The sequence below is a fragment of the Porites lutea genome, chromosome 1 (assembly GCF_958299795.1).
Source record: "Porites lutea chromosome 1, jaPorLute2.1, whole genome shotgun sequence".
Classification (NCBI taxonomy): Eukaryota; Metazoa; Cnidaria; class Anthozoa; order Scleractinia; family Poritidae; genus Porites; species Porites lutea.
In genome coordinates, this window is record NC_133201.1 from 5,964,377 (window position 1) to 5,985,919 (window position 21,543).

The window sequence follows — 21,543 nt, forward strand, 5'->3', positions numbered from 1 at the left end:
ATTTTCAGCAAGTGTAGTATGTTTATTTTGCAACAAAACAATAAATGCTAATAAAAAAACGCGAAGAAGTAAAGCAAGGTTTCTGTAAAATATTCTGAAGAAAACTCCGTCCTCGGGGAAGTCTCTTATTAGTACTTATTCAAGTTCAATTTCAATCTCATTGTTTCTCACGTGAGTGGGGTGGGGGTGGGCGCTTATTTGAGTTTGATTGGAAGGAGGAGGGGGTGGGCGTGGGCATGGGCGCTTATTCGAGGCTGGACGCTTATTAACTTTTTCTGCCTTTAGGATGGGCGCTTATTCGAGGAGGACGCTAATTCGAGGTTGGGCGCTTAATCGAATAAATACGGTAATTTGTGACCGATGATTTAGGTAATCGGTCATCCAAGATAGCCCTCAATCCCAAATTTATCTTTCAATTTATGGAGTGGGATACTATGAGAGACACAATCGAAGGCTTTACGGAAATCTACAAAGGATGTGGTAGCTACTAAATTGTTATCAGCAGCTTGTCTCCGAGATTCCGTAAGATGAGCAAGTAATAGTGGCGTCGAATGGCCCTTACGGTATCCATTGCCTCTCAGTAAGAAGTCCGTATTCCACGACGTGATCTAATATTGTGTCAGATACACAAGATTCTAAGATTTTACTTGGCACGCTAATTAAGATATAGGTCTATAATTACTTCTGTCAGCTGGATCGTCCTTTTTAAAAACTGGGCACAAGTGAGCTTTTTTCCATTGTTTAAAAACTTCAACATTGTCGACACTCATCGAGTATAGCTTAGTGAGTGATAGGACGACAGCTGGCTCAGCTAACAGCCCGCCGGCCTTGATTTTTCTGGATATGGACTCCTCCGAAATTGAGATGGAAGAAATTGTTTTTCTCAGTGTAGGATCATTTCCTGTTTCTACTAGTGGACAGACGGTGTTTCTTGAAAGGCTAGTCCCTACTGTAGCAAAGACGGTATTTATCAGGTTTGCTTTTTCTTTGTTACGTACAGCGAGAGTATTATCTTCCCGTCTTATTGGGCCAATCTGGGGTCTCCTCTTTGGATTCGTTGCTTCGGAGAGTACTTTCCAGTACGCAGCAGTGGACTTCGCCGAATCAGTCTTTTCGCGGAAAAAGCTGGCTTTCGCACAAGTCTTGAGCTGTTATTTCATTTCGGACCTTTTTGTATCTAGCCCAGGCTGTTACGTCCTTGGTGCGCACGGCGGACGGAGATTGTACCTATAATTCATCTTTCTTCTTATTTCGTTAGTTATCCATGGGTTGCTCTTGCTACGGATCTTTATCTTTTTAAAAGGTACGTGTTTATCACATACTTCATTGAACATCAGGTTCCACGCGCATTGCATATCGTCTTTATCTTCGAATAGATCAGAAACATGGAACGGTGCGCATGAGAGGTCTGCTTGGAATTACTTAGCATTGAAATGTTTGAAGTGAAGACATTTTCAAAAACATAGACACCCAGAGCAAAGAAAATCAAAACGAAAGGCTTCACATTGAGAAAGGAAAACTGGAGTTTTGACCGCTGCAAAGTGATCTGTCTTAGTAAAGCAATGAAAAATAATGCGGCAGTCAATAGTTCATGCTTTGTTGAGCAGATTAACAATCCTAGCTAAGAGGATATTTGTCAAAATGTCAAAAAATGCAACAAGCTCTGTTTGATTGGTTGATAAATCAATATTAATATTTAGTCTTTCTCAAGGCAGTAGGTAGGGTGCGTTCTTTCAAAACGCCGCTGCTTGTTAAATCGCGAACAACAAGGACAAAGAAGCTTGCAGGATTTCCACCTTTGTTCCCCCATCTTTTCCATGGATGTAAAGACCTTGCTGGACAATCTTCATGATGAGTTATCCTGTTCTGTGTGTATGTGTACATACACTGATCCAAAGCAGTTGCCTTATTTGCACAGTTTCTGTCTTCACTGCCTGAACGGAATTCAACGAACGAGCGGCGTCCATGGCAAAATTACATGCCCCGAGTGCAGGAAACAGATTAAAATCCCTGGAAGTGGAAATCCCAGCGAACTTCCCACCAATTTTCGTATCAATAGTTTGGTCGATGTATTTGCAATTAAAGAGTGCAATACAGCTAACGTGAAATGCGGAAACTGCGAGAAAAGAAGCGCGCAGACCTTATATTGCTTCCAGTGTTGTTCTTTCTGGTGCGAGGAATGTATTTTAGCACATAACGTGATACGCACCAACAGAGAACACAAAACGCTGGCTCTGAAAGATTTTCAAGATCAAGACATCGAGGCCGTGTTAAGGCGACCAGTTTTTTGCCAGAAGGAACTTCATGAAAAAGAGGAGCTGAAATTCTTTTGTAAGAACTGTGAAGTGGCAATTTGCAGCACTTGTGCAATGACACTTCATGAGGGTCACGGCAAAATGCTCTTGCAAGAAGCTACAAATGCCCGTAAGACAAAGATAAATTCCATGATTAAATCTTTAAAAGATAAAGTACTGGAAAAACGAAAGGAAGTCGAACAATTCAACCAAAAGAGCATGGAAGTTCAAGCGAAAGTAGCCGACGTAAAACGCCAAGTGCAGACGAATGTGGACCAAATGACTGCAATCATCGAAGCGAGGAAACAGCATGTTTTTGATGCGGTCGATAATCAAGCGAAAAAATCAATTGAAACACTCTCACAGAAAAAAGGCAAAGTTGAAAATCAAGTGAAAATAATTGAATCAGCAATTGAACAAACTGAATCTCTGATGAAACGAAACTTTAGTACAGAAATCCTTGGATTCAATGAAACATTTGATAAAATCCTAGATGAACAGGAAAGCCAAGGAAACCGTGATAATGAATGTATTCCTCGGTTTAGTTTCACTAAAAGTGAAAAATTGATTAACGTGTTAAACAGTGAAGGTATAGGTAATGTAAAAACTGTTTTTAGCGAAACTAAAGCGCAGCAATCAGGAGCCAAAGGTAAAGAAAGTAGTAAAGTAATTGATGGGAATAAAGCGGCAAATGTTCCCGACAGTGCTCTTAATGCTCAGTTACAAACCAGGAGTTATAGACCTTTCCTGTCATTTGGACAAGAAGGTAAGTCTATTGGAATGCTTAAATATCCCTTGGGGGTGGCAGTGAATGATCGTGATGAAATTGCTGTGACTGAGCTCTGCAACAGCAGAGTTTCAGTGTTTAGTAGCGACGGTACCCACTTAAGATCGTTTGGTAGGGAGGGTCAGAAAAATGGTGAGTTTAAACAGCCTTCAGGGATTGCTTTTGATAGTGTTGGCAATATTGTAGTGGCAGACTGTTATAACCACAGGATGCAACTCTTTGATAGAAATGGTAAGTTTCTTCGTAAGTTTGGCAAATATGGAACTCTTCACAAGCTTAAAAATCCTGAAGGTTTATCACTAAACGGCAGCGGTCATATTGTTGTAACTGACAGAGAAAACAAATTAATCAAGATATTCACTCCTAGTGGTGAGTATTTAAGAAAATTTGGTGGAGCAGGGGCTTTGGTTGAACCCTATCACTGTATCCAACACGGTCAATATTTTATAGTCTCAGACTATGGTGACGATTCCATTAAAATGTTTGATCTCGAGGGAAAGTTTATTTCTAAATTTGGAAAACAGGGGAACAAGGATGGAGAGTTCAATGAGCCCTGTTATTTGTCAGTTAACAAACAAGGATTACTAATGGTCTGTGATGCAGGGAATCACAGAGTTCAGGTATTTGAACTGAGTGGAAAGTTTGTTACAAAATTTGGAAGTGAAGGTAGCGGGAAAGGCGAGTTTAATTATCCAGTTTCTACAGCATGTCTTAGTGATGGAAGGATAGTCGTGAGTGATGTGAAAAACGATCGAATCCAGATATTTGACCAAATATGATATGATCTCATCAATAGAAATGCAATTACTTAAAGTGTGATGTACTTTTGATCTACAATTACTCATGTTTCCGGAAGGAAAACACTTTTGACGTAGTTTAGTTTCTTGAACTTTCGTGCATACATTAATACTGTAAAAACCCGCGACTAAGAACCTGTTTTTAAGAACGTGTTAGGTAAGCTTAAAATTTGAAACAGGTTCTTCACCTAAAATCTACAAACATAAATTTGAACACTTGGACAATATTCAGGATCCTCTTTGGAGACAGTAGGTGCTTTATTACTCCTAATGGCAATTGGTAATGGTATTTACAGTCTTACCTAGGCCACAAGCTGAATATACCACTAAATACTCTTAGCTACAATGGATGTTTTTCTTTTAGAAAATAACATCCCATTTAAGAACCTAGTAAAATAATTTAAATTTGTGCTAATTACCATTTATGTAACAACCTGTTTAGGCTAACCTGGGATAATCTGATGCAGGTTTTTACTGTAGGATATGTCTTTTGTTGTTGCTGATTTCTCTTAGCTGACCTTTCTCATATTATGATGTACAAACTTAACTCAGGGAAACTGCGGGTCAGTGGCCCGTTTCTCGAAAGTCCCGAGAACGTTTCGGGGCTTAAAAGCTGTTTTATGCTTGCTGTGTTGGCATTTAAGATCAAAGTGTCAATAACTTTGAAGATGAAACCATGAAAGTATCAGTTAACAAAGCAAAATTGACCGGTTTGTGATCTTGGACTGAACTGTGCTGCTATAAATTCAGCAGGTTTAGATTTCAAAATTTTTTTCGGACCCAAAAAGTTACCGGGCCTTTCGAGAAACGGGCTGCAAGAGTGTTCAATGGGTAGATATATTTAACAGAAGGGTTTTCATTTTTAATACATTCTAATTTGTTCAATAGCAAAACCAGCCTGTGGTTCACATTTTTGTACTAAACTGCTCAGACAGAAGTAGTGCAGTTTCAGGCTTTTTACTTACTTTTCTAGTAATATTAAATGGTAGACTTGATACTTTCAAAAGAGCACAAAGTTTCTCCGATGCGTTTTAGTGTGTATCATTTTTTCATCTACTTATTAAACAATGGACCGGTGTATTTGGTTTTGTAGTTTCGTGTATAACGTGTCCCAATATGTAGAACAATAGAGTGCGAACAATCGTTTAATTTTCTCCAGAGAATCACTAGGGTACAAGCGGCGAGTTGCAAGTCATAAGACCCGAGAATCTAGTCAGATCAGTCTTCTCGGCCGATCGTTTTCGGTTCTTGCCTGAACCTCGTGTGTTACATGTAAATGCCATCTCCTTAACTTTTGACTGAAAGTTAGAAACTGTTGGCAATTTAATACATGACAAAATATTTTTAAAAAGTGTAGATTCTGAATGTTTCGAGTTAGTGTGAAAATTATATAAGCCACCACCGCCATTGTCAAATGATGTATACTAAGAACTATTTAAAAAATACTTTGTATTAATCGTAGTGTGATGGCTATTATGCTATAAATGTGAAAATCTAAACGTAATGATGTATTACATGTAAATTTGTAATAAACTTTAATTCGCATTTTAAAATTTGCTTGGTTTGTCTCACTGATAAATTTGTACCCTAGTGTTTTACTTGCCCTTACACATTTCAGAGTTTTTGCAAAAAAAAAAAAAAAAAAAAAATTTTAAAGAAAGTACAGCTAGATAGGGCGATAAAATTTTCATTCAAAAATTCCCTGTCAAAATTACGTGACAGTTTGGCTCGTATCTCTGCCCTTTTTAACCGAGTCACGTTGATTCTTCAAGTTCTCTTCAAATGTGTTTACATTTCAAATGAGTTTATGCTACAAGGGGCGTGTCCTGCTAGCAGCGTCTCTAGTAAGGGAGTTAACGGCATAACCTGGAGAGTTTTGCACAATCGACAAAGACAAAAATATTATTCCTTAGGGTGTTACTGTCCGGTAAAGAAAGCCAAAAGGAAATCCGTTACAAAATCTTAAAACGAAGAGTCTGCTGGCGCGGTCTTTAAGGGGCGTTGTTCAATGCTAATGCTGCTAAGAGTGGTGTGGTTGAGGTGTGAATTACCCTGAGATCAGGCGGTGCTTCTTCATTTTTTGTTTTGGAAGCGAGGGGGAAAGGACGCCCTTCTTTTTTCCCCTTTCCCCGAAAACAAGCCTGATCGCGGGTTAGGTGTGAATGGGTTAAAGAAGAAACGAAAGGGAAGAGGACTTTATCGAAGTCTATAGTAGAATACCTCGGCCCGTACTTCGAAATAACAGACCGTCGCCCTTTGCTATATAAAAAGCTGGAAAATTTTTTGTGGATATGTAGTTAAGTCCGAGGAATAGAATGATGTCTTCCAGATCTTCAAGGGAAAAGTCATCGGCCTCCTTGTGGACATATGTGTCTATATAGGATGGATGCTCTGTCTGTTAATTAGAATAAATAAATAACAATTTGAATATAAGAATATATTCTTCTCTAGAAGAAGCATTTGAGTTCTGCTAAAGCTCGTTCGCAAATAAGACCAAAAAAACACAAAACTTTACCAAAATCGGCCAGGAGAAAAATAAAATCGAACAAATTTGCATGTTACATCCCAAGTATACCAGATTAATTATGTAAACATTGATTTACGCCATCAATATGGAATATATATCTCTGGGACGGAGACGTTCCCCCTGGAAAAACGTCCTGAGCGGCGAGGAACGAAGAGAAACGGCTGTTTTTGCAGCCTACAGCCTGTCCCGTCTGCCTGTCTGTCTATCTGCCTATCTATCTCTCTGACTAGCACCAAGGATTAACACAGTCAGTCAAGAGCAGGGCTGTTTCATTCCCAGGTTTTTTAGGCTTCTTTTCTTTCCGTGGAGCTTAAAGTAGCTTTTAATAGCCATCTGAAAAAGAAGCACCTGATGGAGGAGGGTGGTAAAATGTGCGCACGGCTCACTATTAAGCGTTACCAACCTCTCACAAACTGATTGGGTCTTCATCCATCCGTTCGTCCGTCAATGGGAAGCTTAAGCAACAACGAGGCGACGGCTGAAAAAACGTTACTTTAAAAGTGAAGTCGAACTGCTTCAAACTTTATCGCGCTTATTCTGTCTCTTTTAGTTCGTGAAATGTTGGCAGTTTTTTCTGGAGTTGAATTCTAAAGACTGTATTGAAGTTCAGGAAAAGAAAGAGAAAGTCGTTGTCTTGTGTTCACATTCTCCACAAAATCTGAAATTAGGCATTTTCACGTTGTAGTCGCTAGTGACGGTAAAGAAATGTACGTGAAGCTTGTGAAGAGTTGACGTCGCCATCGTCTTTGCTTAAGATCGCTAATCTGTGTCTGTGTGCCCCTCTGTATATCAGTTTGCCCACCCACCCCACCCCCTTCCCTTTTTCGCAAACTCCTGTTGATACACTTTGTTACAGGCTCTAGAAGTATTCGGGCTAGAGCAACATGACTGCAAATGTATAATTATTACGGTAACTTTTTTCCCTCAGCCAACGCTTCCCAAGCCGCAGGTAATGATTCATGGCACTAAAACCAGTTGATTATTCCGACTAAGGCTTTAAAATTGTTCTTAAATATCAGGTGCCCGAGGCTGTGAAATACTGGTCCATATCCGTTCAGTTAACCAAAGATATCCCTGAGCGCTCGTAATTTTAATATCGATAAGGCGAAAGTGGGTTCTCAGAAAGAACCGACCAATGACAGCTTTTGTTTGGGACCACAACCGACTTACAACAGGAAACTGAAGGCTAAATGTGTTCTGCGACTTGAGTTCAACCGTCATAACGCCAAACTGTATGAAGCTGCGTGTAACGCGTTCTTTGTGTTTCATCCCAATTCAACCAAATGCGAAGACTTCGATCTACCAAAGCCTGTACCAGCGGTTTACAGGAGAGCGCAGTCGCACAGCTTATTCAGCAGTGACCGCCGAACAGCTTTAAAATGAGGTTCGATCTTCAGGTTATCAATTCTTTCCCTGGTGGCTGGAAAATTGCTGTCAAATTTTCCAAACCGGTGGTAGAAATCTCCAACATAAATAATGCAAGATTTGCGAGCAGGTCCCAAGATAGGCTCACTTTCTACATCGAGAGTGTCCCAGGCCAGATCCAGAATGCTAATTTGAAGCAATGCGAAAGAATCAACGTCGAGTTTGCTGGAAAACTGGTGTCCTCACCTGCAAGCAAGACGCTGTCCGCTTTTGTGATGTTTGAACGAAAGGAGCCCGAATGCGCTGAGATCAATCCCCCAGGAGCTTGTCCCACAGTTCCCCACTTGAAGTGAAATGATAACCGATCACATCTAAATCCTACAACAACAGTGAGTAGTAATGAGGTAAACTTAAAAGATGAAAATTGACAGCAAATAAAATGTGCTTTATGCTATCCAGTATGCATCAAGAGGATTATTTAACCGGTTTCTCAACAGTCAACCTGATCCCCAGGGCTTTTACCATAGAAAAGGGAACAGAGAGCCCAGGAGACGAGGTTGCTCAAATGTTTCTGGTAGGTAGGTAAAGGCGTACACGAGCCAAAAGCCCAAACGGACGGAGCTTATCCTGTTTTCCTTAGCGTAAAGCATGCCTAGGAGTATTGCCAATCCCACCCTGGACGGGATGCTAGTCTATCGCAGGGTTCCCCACTAGCACTAGATGACGCCGGTACCGGGCCATTTATACACCTGGGTGAAGAGTACCTTCGGTTCTGGAAGATATTTTTTACTTACCGATACTGATGGTTCGCGGCAAAGCCACATCTCCGGAACCTTACCAAACCGTAAGCACGGTTTATTTCATATTAGGTATTCTGAGAACGGACCTCTGGAGCCAGGGTTAGTGAAGAGAGAAAAAGTGGAGAAAAGTTCCTTGTCCAAGGAAACAACGTGACGGGCAAGGCTTGAACCCCGGAGTTTGAAGTGTTACACCCTCTGCCACACACGCCTCCACTGGGCTCACTGAAATATCTTTTTCCGGATTCACATATTCTGGCTCGAGAAATGGTAAAATAAACCTGAACAATTATTGGATGAAGTTTTTGTGATATCGAATAATTGTTTTCTTATACAATGTTACCGTTACACGGAACACACATCCTGTTTGTCATTCCCCTCAGAAATCATGCGGTGCGCTTGCAATCTACAGATTAGTCAATGCTCTGCTTGCAGAAAACTGGCAAATCAGTCCTGTAGGTTGCGCTGATTTCCAAAATCAATTGTAAGGTCCTTAGCCAATGAAAAGACAGATAATGAATACAATCTACAATAAACCTTAAAAATGATTTTCCGGCTCCTTCTTCGTCGTGTCTGTTCCTCTTCCCAGCCCCTCTCAAAAATTCAAAAAACACTCAGACATGTATGGTAGTATACTGGTAGGCATGGTAGTACCAGCAGCCCATAACTCCTGGTAGTACGGTATACGGAAGTGGCATGGCCTATATATGGTAACAAAGTGATAGTGTTTAATACAAGTGACATTTTAAAAACAAGACACCCAGAACAAAGAAAATCGAAAGGAAAGACTTCACATCGCAGGGGCGGATCGAGGCGTCCCGGACTTTTCTTAGGTGGGGTTGAACTACTGAGGAATGGCGTAACTGACTGGTGGCGTAAACAAATACCAGTTGTATTAGAAAGCCGCAGGTCATCTCGGGGGGGGGGGGGGGGGGGGGAGGGAAGGGAAGCGTACCCCCTGCACCCTCCCCCTAGATCTGCCCCTGCATCTAGAAAGGATGTTTGTTGTTCGCGTATAGTTGCCGTAGAAGGCGCAAGCAGTCGTCTTGTTTAGAAGCACGCAAAGTTTTGCGGATACTGGCAATATATTCGTTTGTCAGCCTTTATAGTACAAGCATAGAAATTTTATTTGTATCTTGGAAGCACTTTATCCGGTCACCTTTCGAGCTTCATGGTAAAATGTGCAAGACGGAGTGATGGTAGGGGACTTTATTTATTGTTTGCTTGCGTTTTTTAATATATATATTTATTTTTTATTATTATTAAGTTTTTTTTTATTTAAAGAAAGAGGGGTCTAAAAGGGGGTCCAGAAGGGAGGGTCCACGTTTTGTCTACACCCTTTTTGACCGCTGCGAAGTGATCTGTCTTTTTAACGTAATGAACAAAATGTCAACAATGGCAAATGTCAACTAGTTGATGCTTCGTAGCGCGGATCAACAGTTCTAAGAAAAACAGGATGTTACGTCAAAATGTCAAAAAATGCAAGAGACTCTGTTTGATTGGTTGAAATGTTTAGTCTGCGTCAGAAGGTTGTAAATAGGTTGGGTTCTTTCAAAACGCCGCTCCTTATTAAATCACTAAAAACAAGCTTACAGTATTTCCAACTTTTAATAACCATTGTTCCCGACCTTTTCCATGTATCTAAAGACCTTGCTGGACAATCTTCATGATGAGGTATCCTGTTCTGTGTGTATGTGTACATACACTGATCCAAAGCAGTTGCCTTGTTTGCACAGTTTCTGTCTTCCCTGCCTGAACGGAATTCAACGAACGAGCGGCGACCATGGCAAAATAACATGCCCCGAGTGCAGGAAACAGTCTGAAATCCCTGGAAGTGGAAATCCCAGCGAACTTCCCACCAATTTTCGTATCAATAGTTTGGTCGATGTCTTGGCAATTAAAGAGTGCAGTACAGCTAACGTGAAATGCGGAAACTGCGAGAAAAGGAGCTCGCAGACTTTATATTGCTTCCAGTGTTGTTCTTTCTGGTGCGAGGAATGTATTTTAGCACATAACGTGATACGTACCAACAAAGAACACAAAACGCTGGCGCTGAAAGATTTTCAAGATCAAGACATCGAGGCCGTGTTAAGGCGACCAGCATTTTGCCAGAAGGAACTTCATGAAAAAGAGGAGCTGAAGTTCTTTTGTAAGAACTGTGAAGTGGCAATTTGCAGCACTTGTGCAATGACACTTCATGAAGGTCACGGCAAAATGCTCTTGCAAGAAGCTACAAATGCGCGTAAGACAAAGATAAACTCCATGATTAAATCTTTGAAAGATAAAGTACTGGAAAAACGAAAGGAGGTCGAACAATTCAACCAAAAGAGCATGGAAGTTCAAGCGAAAGTAACAGACGTAAAACGCCAAGTGCAGACGAATGTAGACCAAATGATTGCGATCATCGAAGCGAGGAAACAGGATGTTTTTGATGCGGTCGATGATCAAGCTAACAAATCACTTGAAACACTCTCACAGAAAAAAGGCAAAGTTGAAAATCAAGTGAAAATAATTGAATCAGCAATTGAACAAACTGAATCTCTGATGAAACGAAACTTTAGTACAGAAATCCTTGGATTCAATGAAACATTTGATAAAATCCTAGAGGAACAGGAAAGCCAAGGAAACCGTGATCATGAATCTATTGCCCGGTTTAGTTTCACTAAAAGTGACAAACTGATTAACGTGTTGAACAGTGAAGGTATAGGTAATGTAAAAACTGTTTTTAGCGAAACTAAATTGCAACAATCAGAAGCCGAAGGGAAAGAAAGTAGTAAAGTAATTGATGGGAATAAAGGGGTAAATGTTCGTGACAGTCCTCTTGAGGCTCAGGTACAGACCAAGTGTTGCATTCCTGTGCTATCATTTGGACAACAAGGTGAGTCTGTTGGAATGCTAAAGGAGCCCTGGGGGGTGGCAGTGAATGATCGTGATGAAATTGCTGTGGCTGAACTCGGGAACCACAGGGTTTCAGTATTTAATAGTGACGGTACCCACTTAAAATCGTTTGGTAGCGAGGGTCAGAATAATGGTGAGTTTAATCAACCTTCAGGGATCGCTTTTGATAGTCTTGGTAATATTGTAGTGGCAGACTGTAAAAACCACAGGGTGCAAGTCTTTGATAGAAATGGTAAGTTTCTTCGTAAGTTTGGCAAACATGGAAGTCTTGATCACCAGCTTAGTCATCCTGAAGGTTTATCAATAGACGGTAAGGGTGACATTATTGTTGCTGATAAAGCTAAGAGATTAATCAAGATATTCTCTTCTAGTGGGGAGTATTTACGTAAATTTGGTGGAGCAGGTTCTTTGGTCCTTCCCTATCACTGTATCCAACACGGTCATTGTTTTATAGTCTCAGACTATGATGATCATTCTATTAAAATGTTTGATCTTAAGGGAAGGTTTATTTTTAAATTTGGAAAACAGGGGAACAAGAATGGAGAGTTCAATAGGCCCCGTTATTTGTCAGTTAACAAACAAGGATTGCTAATGGTCTGTGATTCAGGAAATTACAGAGTTCAGGTATTTGAACTGAGTGGAAAGTTTGTTACAAAATTTGGAAGTGAAGGTAGTGGGAGAGGAGAGTTTAAGTATACAGTTTCTACAGCAAATCTTAGTGATGGGAGGATAGTTGTAAGTGATCAGAATAACCATCGAATCCAGATATTTGACCAAATATGATATGATCTTATTCTTAGAAATGCACGTACTCAAAAGTGTGATCTACTATCGATTTACAATTACTCATATTGTCGGAAGAAAAACATTTTTGACGTAATTTAGTTTCTTGATCTACCTTGCCTAATACAGTAAAAACCTGCTACTAAAAATCGGGTTTTTAAGACTACCTGTTAGGCTAAAATTTGACAGTCAGTTAGCCCACCTGTATACAAGAACCTGTTAAGCCTTAAAATCTAAAACAGGTTCTTTGGGTAAACTCTATAACAAAAATTCTGAACACTTGGGCAAATAAGATAAGTCAACATTCAGGATCCTCTTTGGAGACATTGGGTGCCTTATTACTCCAAATGCAATTGTAATGGTATTTACCGTCTTACCGAAGGAACAAGCCGAATACGACAAAATACTCTTAGCTATAATATATTTTTAGTTTTTCTTCAGAAAATAACATCCTATTTTAAAGAACCTAAATGGCCTAAATTTGTGCTAATTACCATTTGTGTAAGAACCTGTTTAGGCTAACTTGGCTCGCAAAATGCAGGTTCTTCGGGCAGGGTTTTACTGTAGGATACATCTCTTGTTGTTGCTGATCTCTCTTGGCTGACATTACTCATATTATTATGTACAAACTTAACTCAGTGAAATTGCGGGTCAGTGGCCCGTTTCTCGAAAGTCCCGAGAATGTTTCGGGCCTTAAAACCGGTTTTATGCTTGCTGTGTTGGCATTTAAGATCAAAGTGTCAATAACTCTGAAGATGATACAATGACAGTATCAGTTAACAACGCAAAATTGGCCGGTTTGTGAGCTCGGACTGAACTGTGTTGCTATAAATTCAACAGGTTTTGATTTCAAAATTTTTTTAATCGGACCCAAAAAGTTACCGGGCCTTTCGTGAAACGGGCCGCTAGAGTGTTCAACTGGTAGGTATATGTTACAGGAGGGTTTCCATTTTTAATACATTTTAACTTTTTGAATAGCAAAACAAGCCTCTGGTTCACATTTTTGTACTTAATTGTTTACACAGAAGTAGACCAGTTTCAGGCTTTTGATACTTACTTTTGTGGTAATATTAAATGGTACTTGATACTCTCAATAGCGCACAACGTTCTCCAATGCGTTTTAGTGTGTATCATTTTTTCATCTACTTTTTAAACAATGGACCAGTGTATTTGTTTTTGTAGTTTCTTGTATAATGTGTGCCAATATGTAGAACAATAGACCGCGAAAAATCGCTTAATTTTCTTCAGAGAATCACTAGGATACAAGAGGCGAGTTCCAAGTCGTGAGACGCGAGAATCGAGTGAGATCAGTCTTCTCGGTTGATGTTTTCGCTTCTTGCGTGACGCTCGTGTGCTACATGTGCCATCTCCTTAACTTTTGAAGAAAAGTTAGAAACTGCGGGCAATTTAATACATGACCAAAGAGTTTTAAGAATTGTAGATTCTAAATGTCTCTAGTTTAAGTGTGAAAATTATATTCCATTAATATTAATACTTTGTATTAATTCTTGTGTTATGTCTATTATGCTATAAATGTGAAAATATAAGCGAGATGATGTAATACATGTAAATTTTGTAATAAACTAGCATCCAGGTATTTGACTTGATACAGTCAACTCCCTTGTAAGCGACCACCCTTGGTGCACGACAAAGTGGAGTCCGCTTACGTGACGTGAGTTTTCACGGGAAAAATCGAGAAAATAAGCTCAACGGAACTGATTAACGTAATAGACCTTGTCACGGTTTTCGACGCCATGTTGACGAGTAGGCAAACGCGTGAGAAATTACAGTGTTTGTATGAGAATCTAATGTCGGATAATTTCCGTAAAACGGCTGTTCTGAAAAAAATATCAATTGTCAACTAAAGCTACAGTGCAAAGGATTGTCCTAAAACATTTTTGGGGCATATCTGTGCTTAAACTTCTCAAGAGGCTTGCTTGAGATTTTCCATATATTTGTCTGTAATTTTCCCGGGACCTTCTTACAGACAAATGTATAGAAAATTTAAAAAAATGGTTCTAGGTCTTCAAGTGAATGTAACGCCCTCAAATATTTTCAGGAGAATCCTTAGAAGTGAAGCTTTAGTTTACAAGTCTTATTTTTTTTCAGAATAGCAGTTCTACGGAAATTATTCGACATTAGATTCTCATACAATCACTGTAATTTTTCACGCGTTTGCCTACTCGTCAAGATGGCGTCGAAAACCGTGACAAGGTCTATTACATGAAGTTATTACCTTACTAGTGAAAACTAGTCAAACAGACAACTGACAATAAAGTTTCACATCGAATAACCCATAGAACTGTTGAAAAACATTTTGCACCAATGTAACAATCCCCGTTTTTACCCACGGAAAATAAAAGAATATATCGAATTTCTGGTCTATAAAGTTGTCGCGGTAGCTTAAGATCGCTTACGAGAGTCTTTGAAACAGTGTTTGACTGAAACAAGATGGTTATTTACATACAAAGTGGTCGCTTATGTGTTGGCATTTAAGATCAAAGTGTCAATAACTTTGAAGATAATACAATGGAAGTATCAGTTAACAAAGAAAAATTGACCGGTAGAGTGAGCTCGGACTGAACTGTGCTGCTATGAATTCAACAGGTTTAGATTTCCAAATTTTTTTGGACCCAAAAAGTTACAGGACCTTTCGAGAAACGGGCCGCAGGAGTGTTCAGTGGTAGATGTATTTAACAAGAGGATTTTCATTTTTAATACATTTTAACTTGTTCAATAGCAAAACCAGCCTGTGGTTCACATTTTTGTACTAAACTGCTCAGACAGAAGTAGTCCAGTTTCAGGCTTTTTTACTTACTTTTCTAGTGACATTAAAAGGTAGAAAAGAGCACAAAGTTTCCCCGATACGTGTTACTGTATATCATATTTTCATCTACTTTTTAAACAATGGACCAGTGTATTTGTTTTTGTAGTTTCTTGTATAATGTGTGCCAATATGTAGAACAATAGAGTGGGAGTAATCGTTAAATTTTCTCCAGAGAATCACTAGGGTACAAGCGGCGAGTTGCAAGTCATGAGACGCGAGAATCGAGTCAGATCAGTCTTCTCGGCCGATGTTTTCGCTTCTTGCCTGAGGCTCGTGTGTTACACGTACATGCCATCTCCTTAACTTTTGACTGAAAGTTAGAAACTGTCGGCAATTTAATACATGACAAATGATTTTTAAAAAGTGTAGCTTCTGAATGTTTCGAGTTAGTGTGAAAATTATAAGCCACCACCGCCATTGTCAATTGATGTATACTAAGAACTATTTAAAAAATACTTTGTATTAATCCTACTGTGATGGCTATTATGCTATAAATGTGAAAATCTTAGCGTAATGATGCAATACATGAAAATTTGTAATAAACTTCAATTCACATTTTAAAATTTCCTTGGCTTGTGTCACTTATAAATTTTAATCCCAGTGTCTTACCTGCCCTTACGTTCTTTTAAGATATTCTAGAACGAAAAAACGCCTTTCTAGGCTATAAAAACAAGACGTTCAAAAAGTCGAAAAATTGACGTATTTCAGAACGGGTTAACCCATGGTTTTGATCCAAAAATGGCCATTTTTCCAACTTTCTTTTTTTAGGCAATATAGGCTAGGAAAATGTCTTTTACGATATTCTAGATCGAACAAACGCCTTTCTAGGCTATAAAAAACAAGAAGTTTAAACAGTCTAAAAATTGACATTTTTCCAAAGCGGTTAACCCATGGTTTTGCTCCAAAAATAGCTTTTTTTCCCATTTTTTTTTTGGGCAAAATAGGCCAGGAAAATGTCTTTACGATATCCTGGAACGAAAAAAACGCCTTTCTAGGCGATAAAAACAAGAAGTTGGAAAAGTCGAAAAATTGAAATTTTTCCAAAGGGGTTAACCCATGGTTTTGGTCCAAAAATGGCCATTTTTCCAGCTTTTTTTTTAGGCAATATAAGCCAGGAAAAGTTCTTTTACGATATTCTAGAACGAAAAAACGCCTTTCTAGGCGATAAAAACAAGAAGTTTAAAAAGTCAAAAAATTGAAATTTTTCCAAAGGGGTTAACAAATGGTTTTGGTAAAAAAAAACTATTTTTCCAACTTTTTTTCAGACACTATAATTCAGGAAAAAGTCTTTTACGATATTCAAGAACGAAAAAAAGCCTTTCTAGGCTATAAAAACAAGAAGTTCAGAAAGTCGAAAAATTGATATTTTTCCGAAGGGGTTAACCCATGGTTTTGGTCAAAAAATGGCCATTTTTCCACCTTTCTTTGTTAGGCAATATAGGCCAAGAAAATGTCTTTTACGATATTCAGGAACGAAAAAACGCCTTTCTAGTCTACTAAAACAAGAAGTTCACAAAGTCAAAAAATTGACATTTTTCCAAACGGGTTAACACATGGTTTTTGTCCAAAAATTGCTATTTTTCGAACTTTCTCTTTTTAGGCAATACAGGCCAGGAAAATGTCTCTTACGATATTCTAGAACGAAAAAACGCCTTTCTAGGCTATAAAAACAAGAAGTTCAAAAAGTCAAAAAATTGACATTTTTCCAAAGGGGTTAACCCATGGTTTTGGTCCAAAAATGGCCATTTTTGCAAGTTTTTATTTTAGGCAATATAGCCCAAGAAAATATCTTTGAAGATATTCTATAACAAAAAAAAGTCTTTTTTGGCTTTAAAAACAAGAAGTTTAATAAGTCTAAAAATTGACATTTTTCCAAAGGGGTTAACCCATGGATTTGGTCCAAAAATGGCTATTATTCCAACCTTTTTTTTTAGGCAATATAGCCCAGGAAAATTTCTTTTACGATATTCTAGAAGGAAAAAACGACTTTCTAGACTATCAAAAAAAAGAAGTTCAAAAAGACGAAATAATTGACTTTTTCCAAAGGGGGTACCACACGGTTTTGGTAAAAAAATGGCAATTTTTCCAACTTTAGTTGTTTATTTAATATAGGCCAGGAAAATGTCTTTTACGATATTCTAGAACAAAGAAACACCTTTCTTGGCTTTAAAAACAAGAAGTTCAAACAGTCTAAAAATTGACATTTTTAAAAAGGGGATAACCCATGGTTATGCCGCCAAAAATGGCCATTTTTGCAACTTTTTTTTTTAGGCAATATAGGCCAGGAAAATATATTTGAAGATATTCTACAACGAAAAATCGCCTTTCTTGGCTTTAAAAACGAGAGGTTTAAAAAGTCTAAAAATTAACATTTTTCCAAAGGGGTTAACCCATGGATTTGGTCCAAAAATGGCCATTATTCCAACTTTTTTTTTTTTGGCAATATAGGCCAGGAAAACGTCTTTCACGAAATTCTAGAAGGAAAAAACGCAGTTCTAGGCGATAAAAAGAAGAAGGTCAAGAAGTACAAAAATTGACATTTTCCACAGTGGTTAACTCATGGTTTTGGTCCAAAAATGGCAATTTTTCCAACTTTGTTTTTTGAGGCAAAATAGGCCACGAAAATGTGTTTTACGACATTCTAGAACGAAAAAACGACTTTTTAGGCTATAAAAACAAGACGTTTAAAAAGTAGAAAAATAGAAATTTTTTCAAAGGGTTCACCCATGGTTCTTAAGCCATGATTTTGGTCCAAATAGCCCATTTTTCCAACTTTTTTTCTTAAGCAATCTAGGCCAGGAAAATTTCTTTATCGATATCCTAGAACGAAAAAACGCGTTTAAAGGCTTTAAAACATAGAAGTTTCAAAAGTCGAAAAATTGACATTTTTCCAAAGGGGTTAACCCATGGTTTTGGTCCAAAAATGGCCCTTTTTCCAACTATTATTTTTAAAGCAATATAGGTCAGGAAAATGTCTTTTGCGTTATTCTAGAACGAAACAACACCTTTCTAGGCTATAAAAACAAGAAGTTCAAAATGTCAAAAAATTAAAAGTTTTTCAGAGGGTTAACACTTGGTTTTTAACCCATGATTTTGGTCCAAATAGCCCATTTTTCCAACTTTTTTTCTTAGGCAATCTAGGCCAGAAAAATTTCTTTAACGATATCCTAGAACGAAAAAACACTTTTTTAGGCTTTAAAAAATAGAAGTTCAAAAAGTCGAAAAATTGACATTTTTCCAAAGGGGTTATCCCATGGTTTTGGTCCAAAAATGGCCCTTTTTCCAACCTTTTTTTTTTTTTCAGCAATATACGCCCGGGAAATGTCTTTCACGAAGTTCTAGAACGAAAAAACGCCTTTCTAGGCTATTAAGACAGGAAGTTCAAATAGTCGAAAAATTAACATTTTCCCAAAGGGGTTAACCCATGGTTTTAGTCAAAAAATGGCCATTTTTCCAACTTTTTTTTTAGGCAATACAGGCCAGGAAAATGTCTCTTCCAATATTCTAGAACGAAAAAACGCCATTCTAGGCTATAAAAACAAGAAGTTTAAAAAGTCGAAAATTAACATTTTTCCAAATGGGTTAACCCATGGTTTTGGTCCAGAAATGGCCATTTTTCCTACTTTTTTTTTTAAGCAATAGAGGCAAGGAAAATGTCTTTTACGATATTCTAGATCGAAAAAACGCCTTCCAGGCTATAAAAACTAGAAGTTCAAAAAGTGGAAAAATTGATATTTTTCCAAAGGGGTTAACCCATGGTTTAATTTAAAAAATGGCCATTTTTCCAACTTTTTTTTGTTTGGAATTATAGGCCAGGAAAATGTCTTTTACGTTATTCTAGAACCAAAGAACGCCTTTCTAGGCTATAAAAACAATAAGTTCAAAAAGTTGAAAAAACTGACATTTTTCCAAAGGGGTTAACCCATGGTTTTGGTCCAAAAATGGGCATTTTCCCAACTTTTTTTTTTAAGCAATATAGGCCAGGAAAAGTTCTTTTACGATATTCTAGATCGAACAAACGCCTTTCTAGGCTATAAAAAAAAAGAAGTTCAAAAAGTTCAAAAATTGTCATTTTCCCAACCCATGGTTATGGTGCAAAAATGGCCAATTTTTGCAACTTTTCTTTTTTAGGGAATATGGAATTATGGAATAGGGAAAATGTCTTTTACGATGTTCTAGATCGAAAAAACGCCTTTCTAGGCTATAAAAACAAGAAGTTTAATAAGTCTAAAAATTGACCTTTTTCCAAAGGGGTTAACCCATGGATTTGGTCCAGAAATGGCCATTTTTCCAACTTTCTTTTTTTTAGGCAATACAGGCAAGGAAAATGTCTTGTACGATATTCTAGAACGAAAAAAACGCCTTTCTAGGCTATAAAAACAACAAGTTCAACAAGTCGAAAAATTGATATTTTTCCAAAGGGGTAATCCCATGGTTTTGTTTGAAAAATGGCCATTTTTCCAAATTTTTTTTCTTTGGCAATATAGGCCAGGAAAATGTCTTTTACGTTATTCTAGAACGAAAGAACGCCTTTCTAGGCAATAAAAACAATAAGTTTAAAAAGTAAAAAAAAATGACATTTTTCCAAAGGGGTTAACCCATGGTTTTGGTCCAAAACTGGGCATTTTCCCAACTTTTCTTTTTAACCAATATAGGCCAGGAAAAGTTCTTTTACGATATTCTAGATCGAACAAACGCCTTTCTAGGCTATAAAAAAAAAAGAAGTTCAAAAAGTTCAAAAATTGTCATTTTTCCAACCCATGGTTAGGGTGCAAAAATGGCCAATTTTTGCAACTTTTCTTTTTTAGGGAATATGGAAATATGGAATAGGGAAAATGTCTTTTACGATATTCTAGATCGAACAAACGCCTTTCTAGGCCATAAAAACAAGAAGTTCAAAAAGTCAAGAAGTTGACATTTTTCCGAAGGGGTTAACCCCATGGTTTTGGTCCAAAAATGGCTATTTTTCCAACTTTTTTTTTAGGCAATATAGGCCAGGAAAATGTCTTTTACGATATTCTGGAAAGAAAAAACGCCTTTCTAGGCAATAAAAATAAGAAGTTAAAAAAGTCGAAAAACTCACATTTTTCCAAAGGGGTTAAGCCATGGTTTTGGTCCAAAAATGGCCATTTTTCCAACTTTTTTTTTTAGCCAATATAGGCAAGGAAAATGTCTTTTACGATATTCTAGATCGAACAAACGCCTTTCTAGGCTGTAAAAAACAAGAAGTTTAAACAGTCTAAAAATTGACATTTTTCCACAGCGGTTAACCCATGGTTTTGCTCCAAAAATAGCTTTTTTTCCCATTTTTTTTTGGGCAAAATAGGCCAGGAAAATGTCTTTACGATATCCTGGAACGAAAAAAACGCCTTTCTAGGCGATAAAAACAAGAAGTTTAAAAAGTCAAAAAATTGACATTTTTCCAAAGGGGTTAACAAATGGTTTTGGTACAAAAAAACCATTTTTCCACCTTTCTTTGTTAGGCAATATAGGCCAAGAAAATGTCTTTTACGATATTTAGGAACGAAAAAACGCCTTTCTAGTCTACTAAAACAAGAAGTTCAAAAAGTCAAAAAATTGAAATTTTTTCAAAGGGTTAAACCATGGTTTTTAACCCATGGTTATGGTCCAAATTAGCCATTTTTCCAACTTTTTTTTTTAGGCAATATAGGCCAGGAAAATTTCTTTAACGATATCCTGGAACTAAAAAAACGCTTTTTTAGGCTTTAAAAAATAGAAGTTCAAAAAGTCGAAAAATTGACATTTTTCCAAAGGGTTTGGGTCCAAAAATGGCCATTTTTGCAACTTTTCTTTTTTACGCAATATAGGCGCCTTTCTACGCGATAAAAACAACAAGTTCAAAACGCCGAAAAATTGACATTTTTCCAAACGGGTTAACACATGGTTATGGTCCAAAAAATGGCCATTATTCTAACATTTTTTTTTAGACAATATAGGCCAGGAAAATGTCTTTTACGATATTCTAGAAGGAAAAAACGACTTTCTAGACTATCAAAAAAAAGACGTCCAAAAAAACGAAAAAATTGACTTTATCCAAAGGGGGTACCCCACGGTTTTGGTAAAAAAATGGCAATTTTTCCAACTTTTGTTGTTTATTTAATATAAGCCAGGGAAATGTCTTTTACGATATTCTAGAACGAAGAAACGCCTTTCTTGGCTTTAAAAACAAGAAGTTCAAACAGTCTAAAAATTGACATTTTTAGAAAGGGGATAACCCATGGTTATGCCGCCAAAAATGACCATTTTTGCAACTTTCTTTTTAGGCAATATAGGCCAGGAAAATATCTTTGAAGATATTCTACAACGAAAAAACGCCTTTCTTGGATTTAAAAACAAGAAGTTTAAAAAGTCTAAATATTAACATTTTTCCAAAGGGGTTAACCCATGGATTTGGTCCAAAAATGGCCATTATTCCAACTTTTTTTTTTCGCAATATAGGCCAGGAAA

At 37.6% G+C, this 21,543-nt stretch overlaps 2 protein-coding genes and 1 pseudogene across 2 annotated transcripts; all 3 read left to right on the forward strand.

Moving 5' to 3' along the window:
• Nucleotides 1-1,810: 1,810 nt before the first annotated feature.
• On the forward strand, nucleotides 1,811-4,955 carry LOC140934531 (E3 ubiquitin-protein ligase TRIM71-like). Its single transcript, XM_073384141.1, has one exon. The coding sequence runs from the start codon at nucleotides 1,818-1,820 to the stop codon at nucleotides 3,858-3,860; it is 2,043 nt and encodes a 680-aa protein (XP_073240242.1). The 5' UTR covers nucleotides 1,811-1,817; the 3' UTR covers nucleotides 3,861-4,955.
• Nucleotides 4,956-7,364: 2,409 nt separating this feature from the next.
• Nucleotides 7,365-8,123, forward strand: LOC140937456 (uncharacterized; annotated as a pseudogene).
• Nucleotides 8,124-10,144: 2,021 nt separating this feature from the next.
• Nucleotides 10,145-12,248, forward strand: LOC140937561 (E3 ubiquitin-protein ligase TRIM71-like). The gene has a single exon (XM_073387142.1). It carries the CDS (start codon nucleotides 10,203-10,205, stop codon nucleotides 12,246-12,248), a length of 2,046 nt encoding a protein of 681 aa, XP_073243243.1. The 5' UTR covers nucleotides 10,145-10,202.
• The last annotated feature ends 9,295 nt before the right edge of the window (nucleotides 12,249-21,543 follow it).

Bases quoted from the DNA above. Each gene is read 5' to 3' on its own strand.
- LOC140937561 (XM_073387142.1), top strand. From the start codon at position 10,203: ATGTATCTAAAGACCTTGCTGGACAATCTTCATGATGAGGTATCCTGT.
- LOC140934531 (XM_073384141.1), top strand. From the start codon at position 1,818: ATGGATGTAAAGACCTTGCTGGACAATCTTCATGATGAGTTATCCTGT.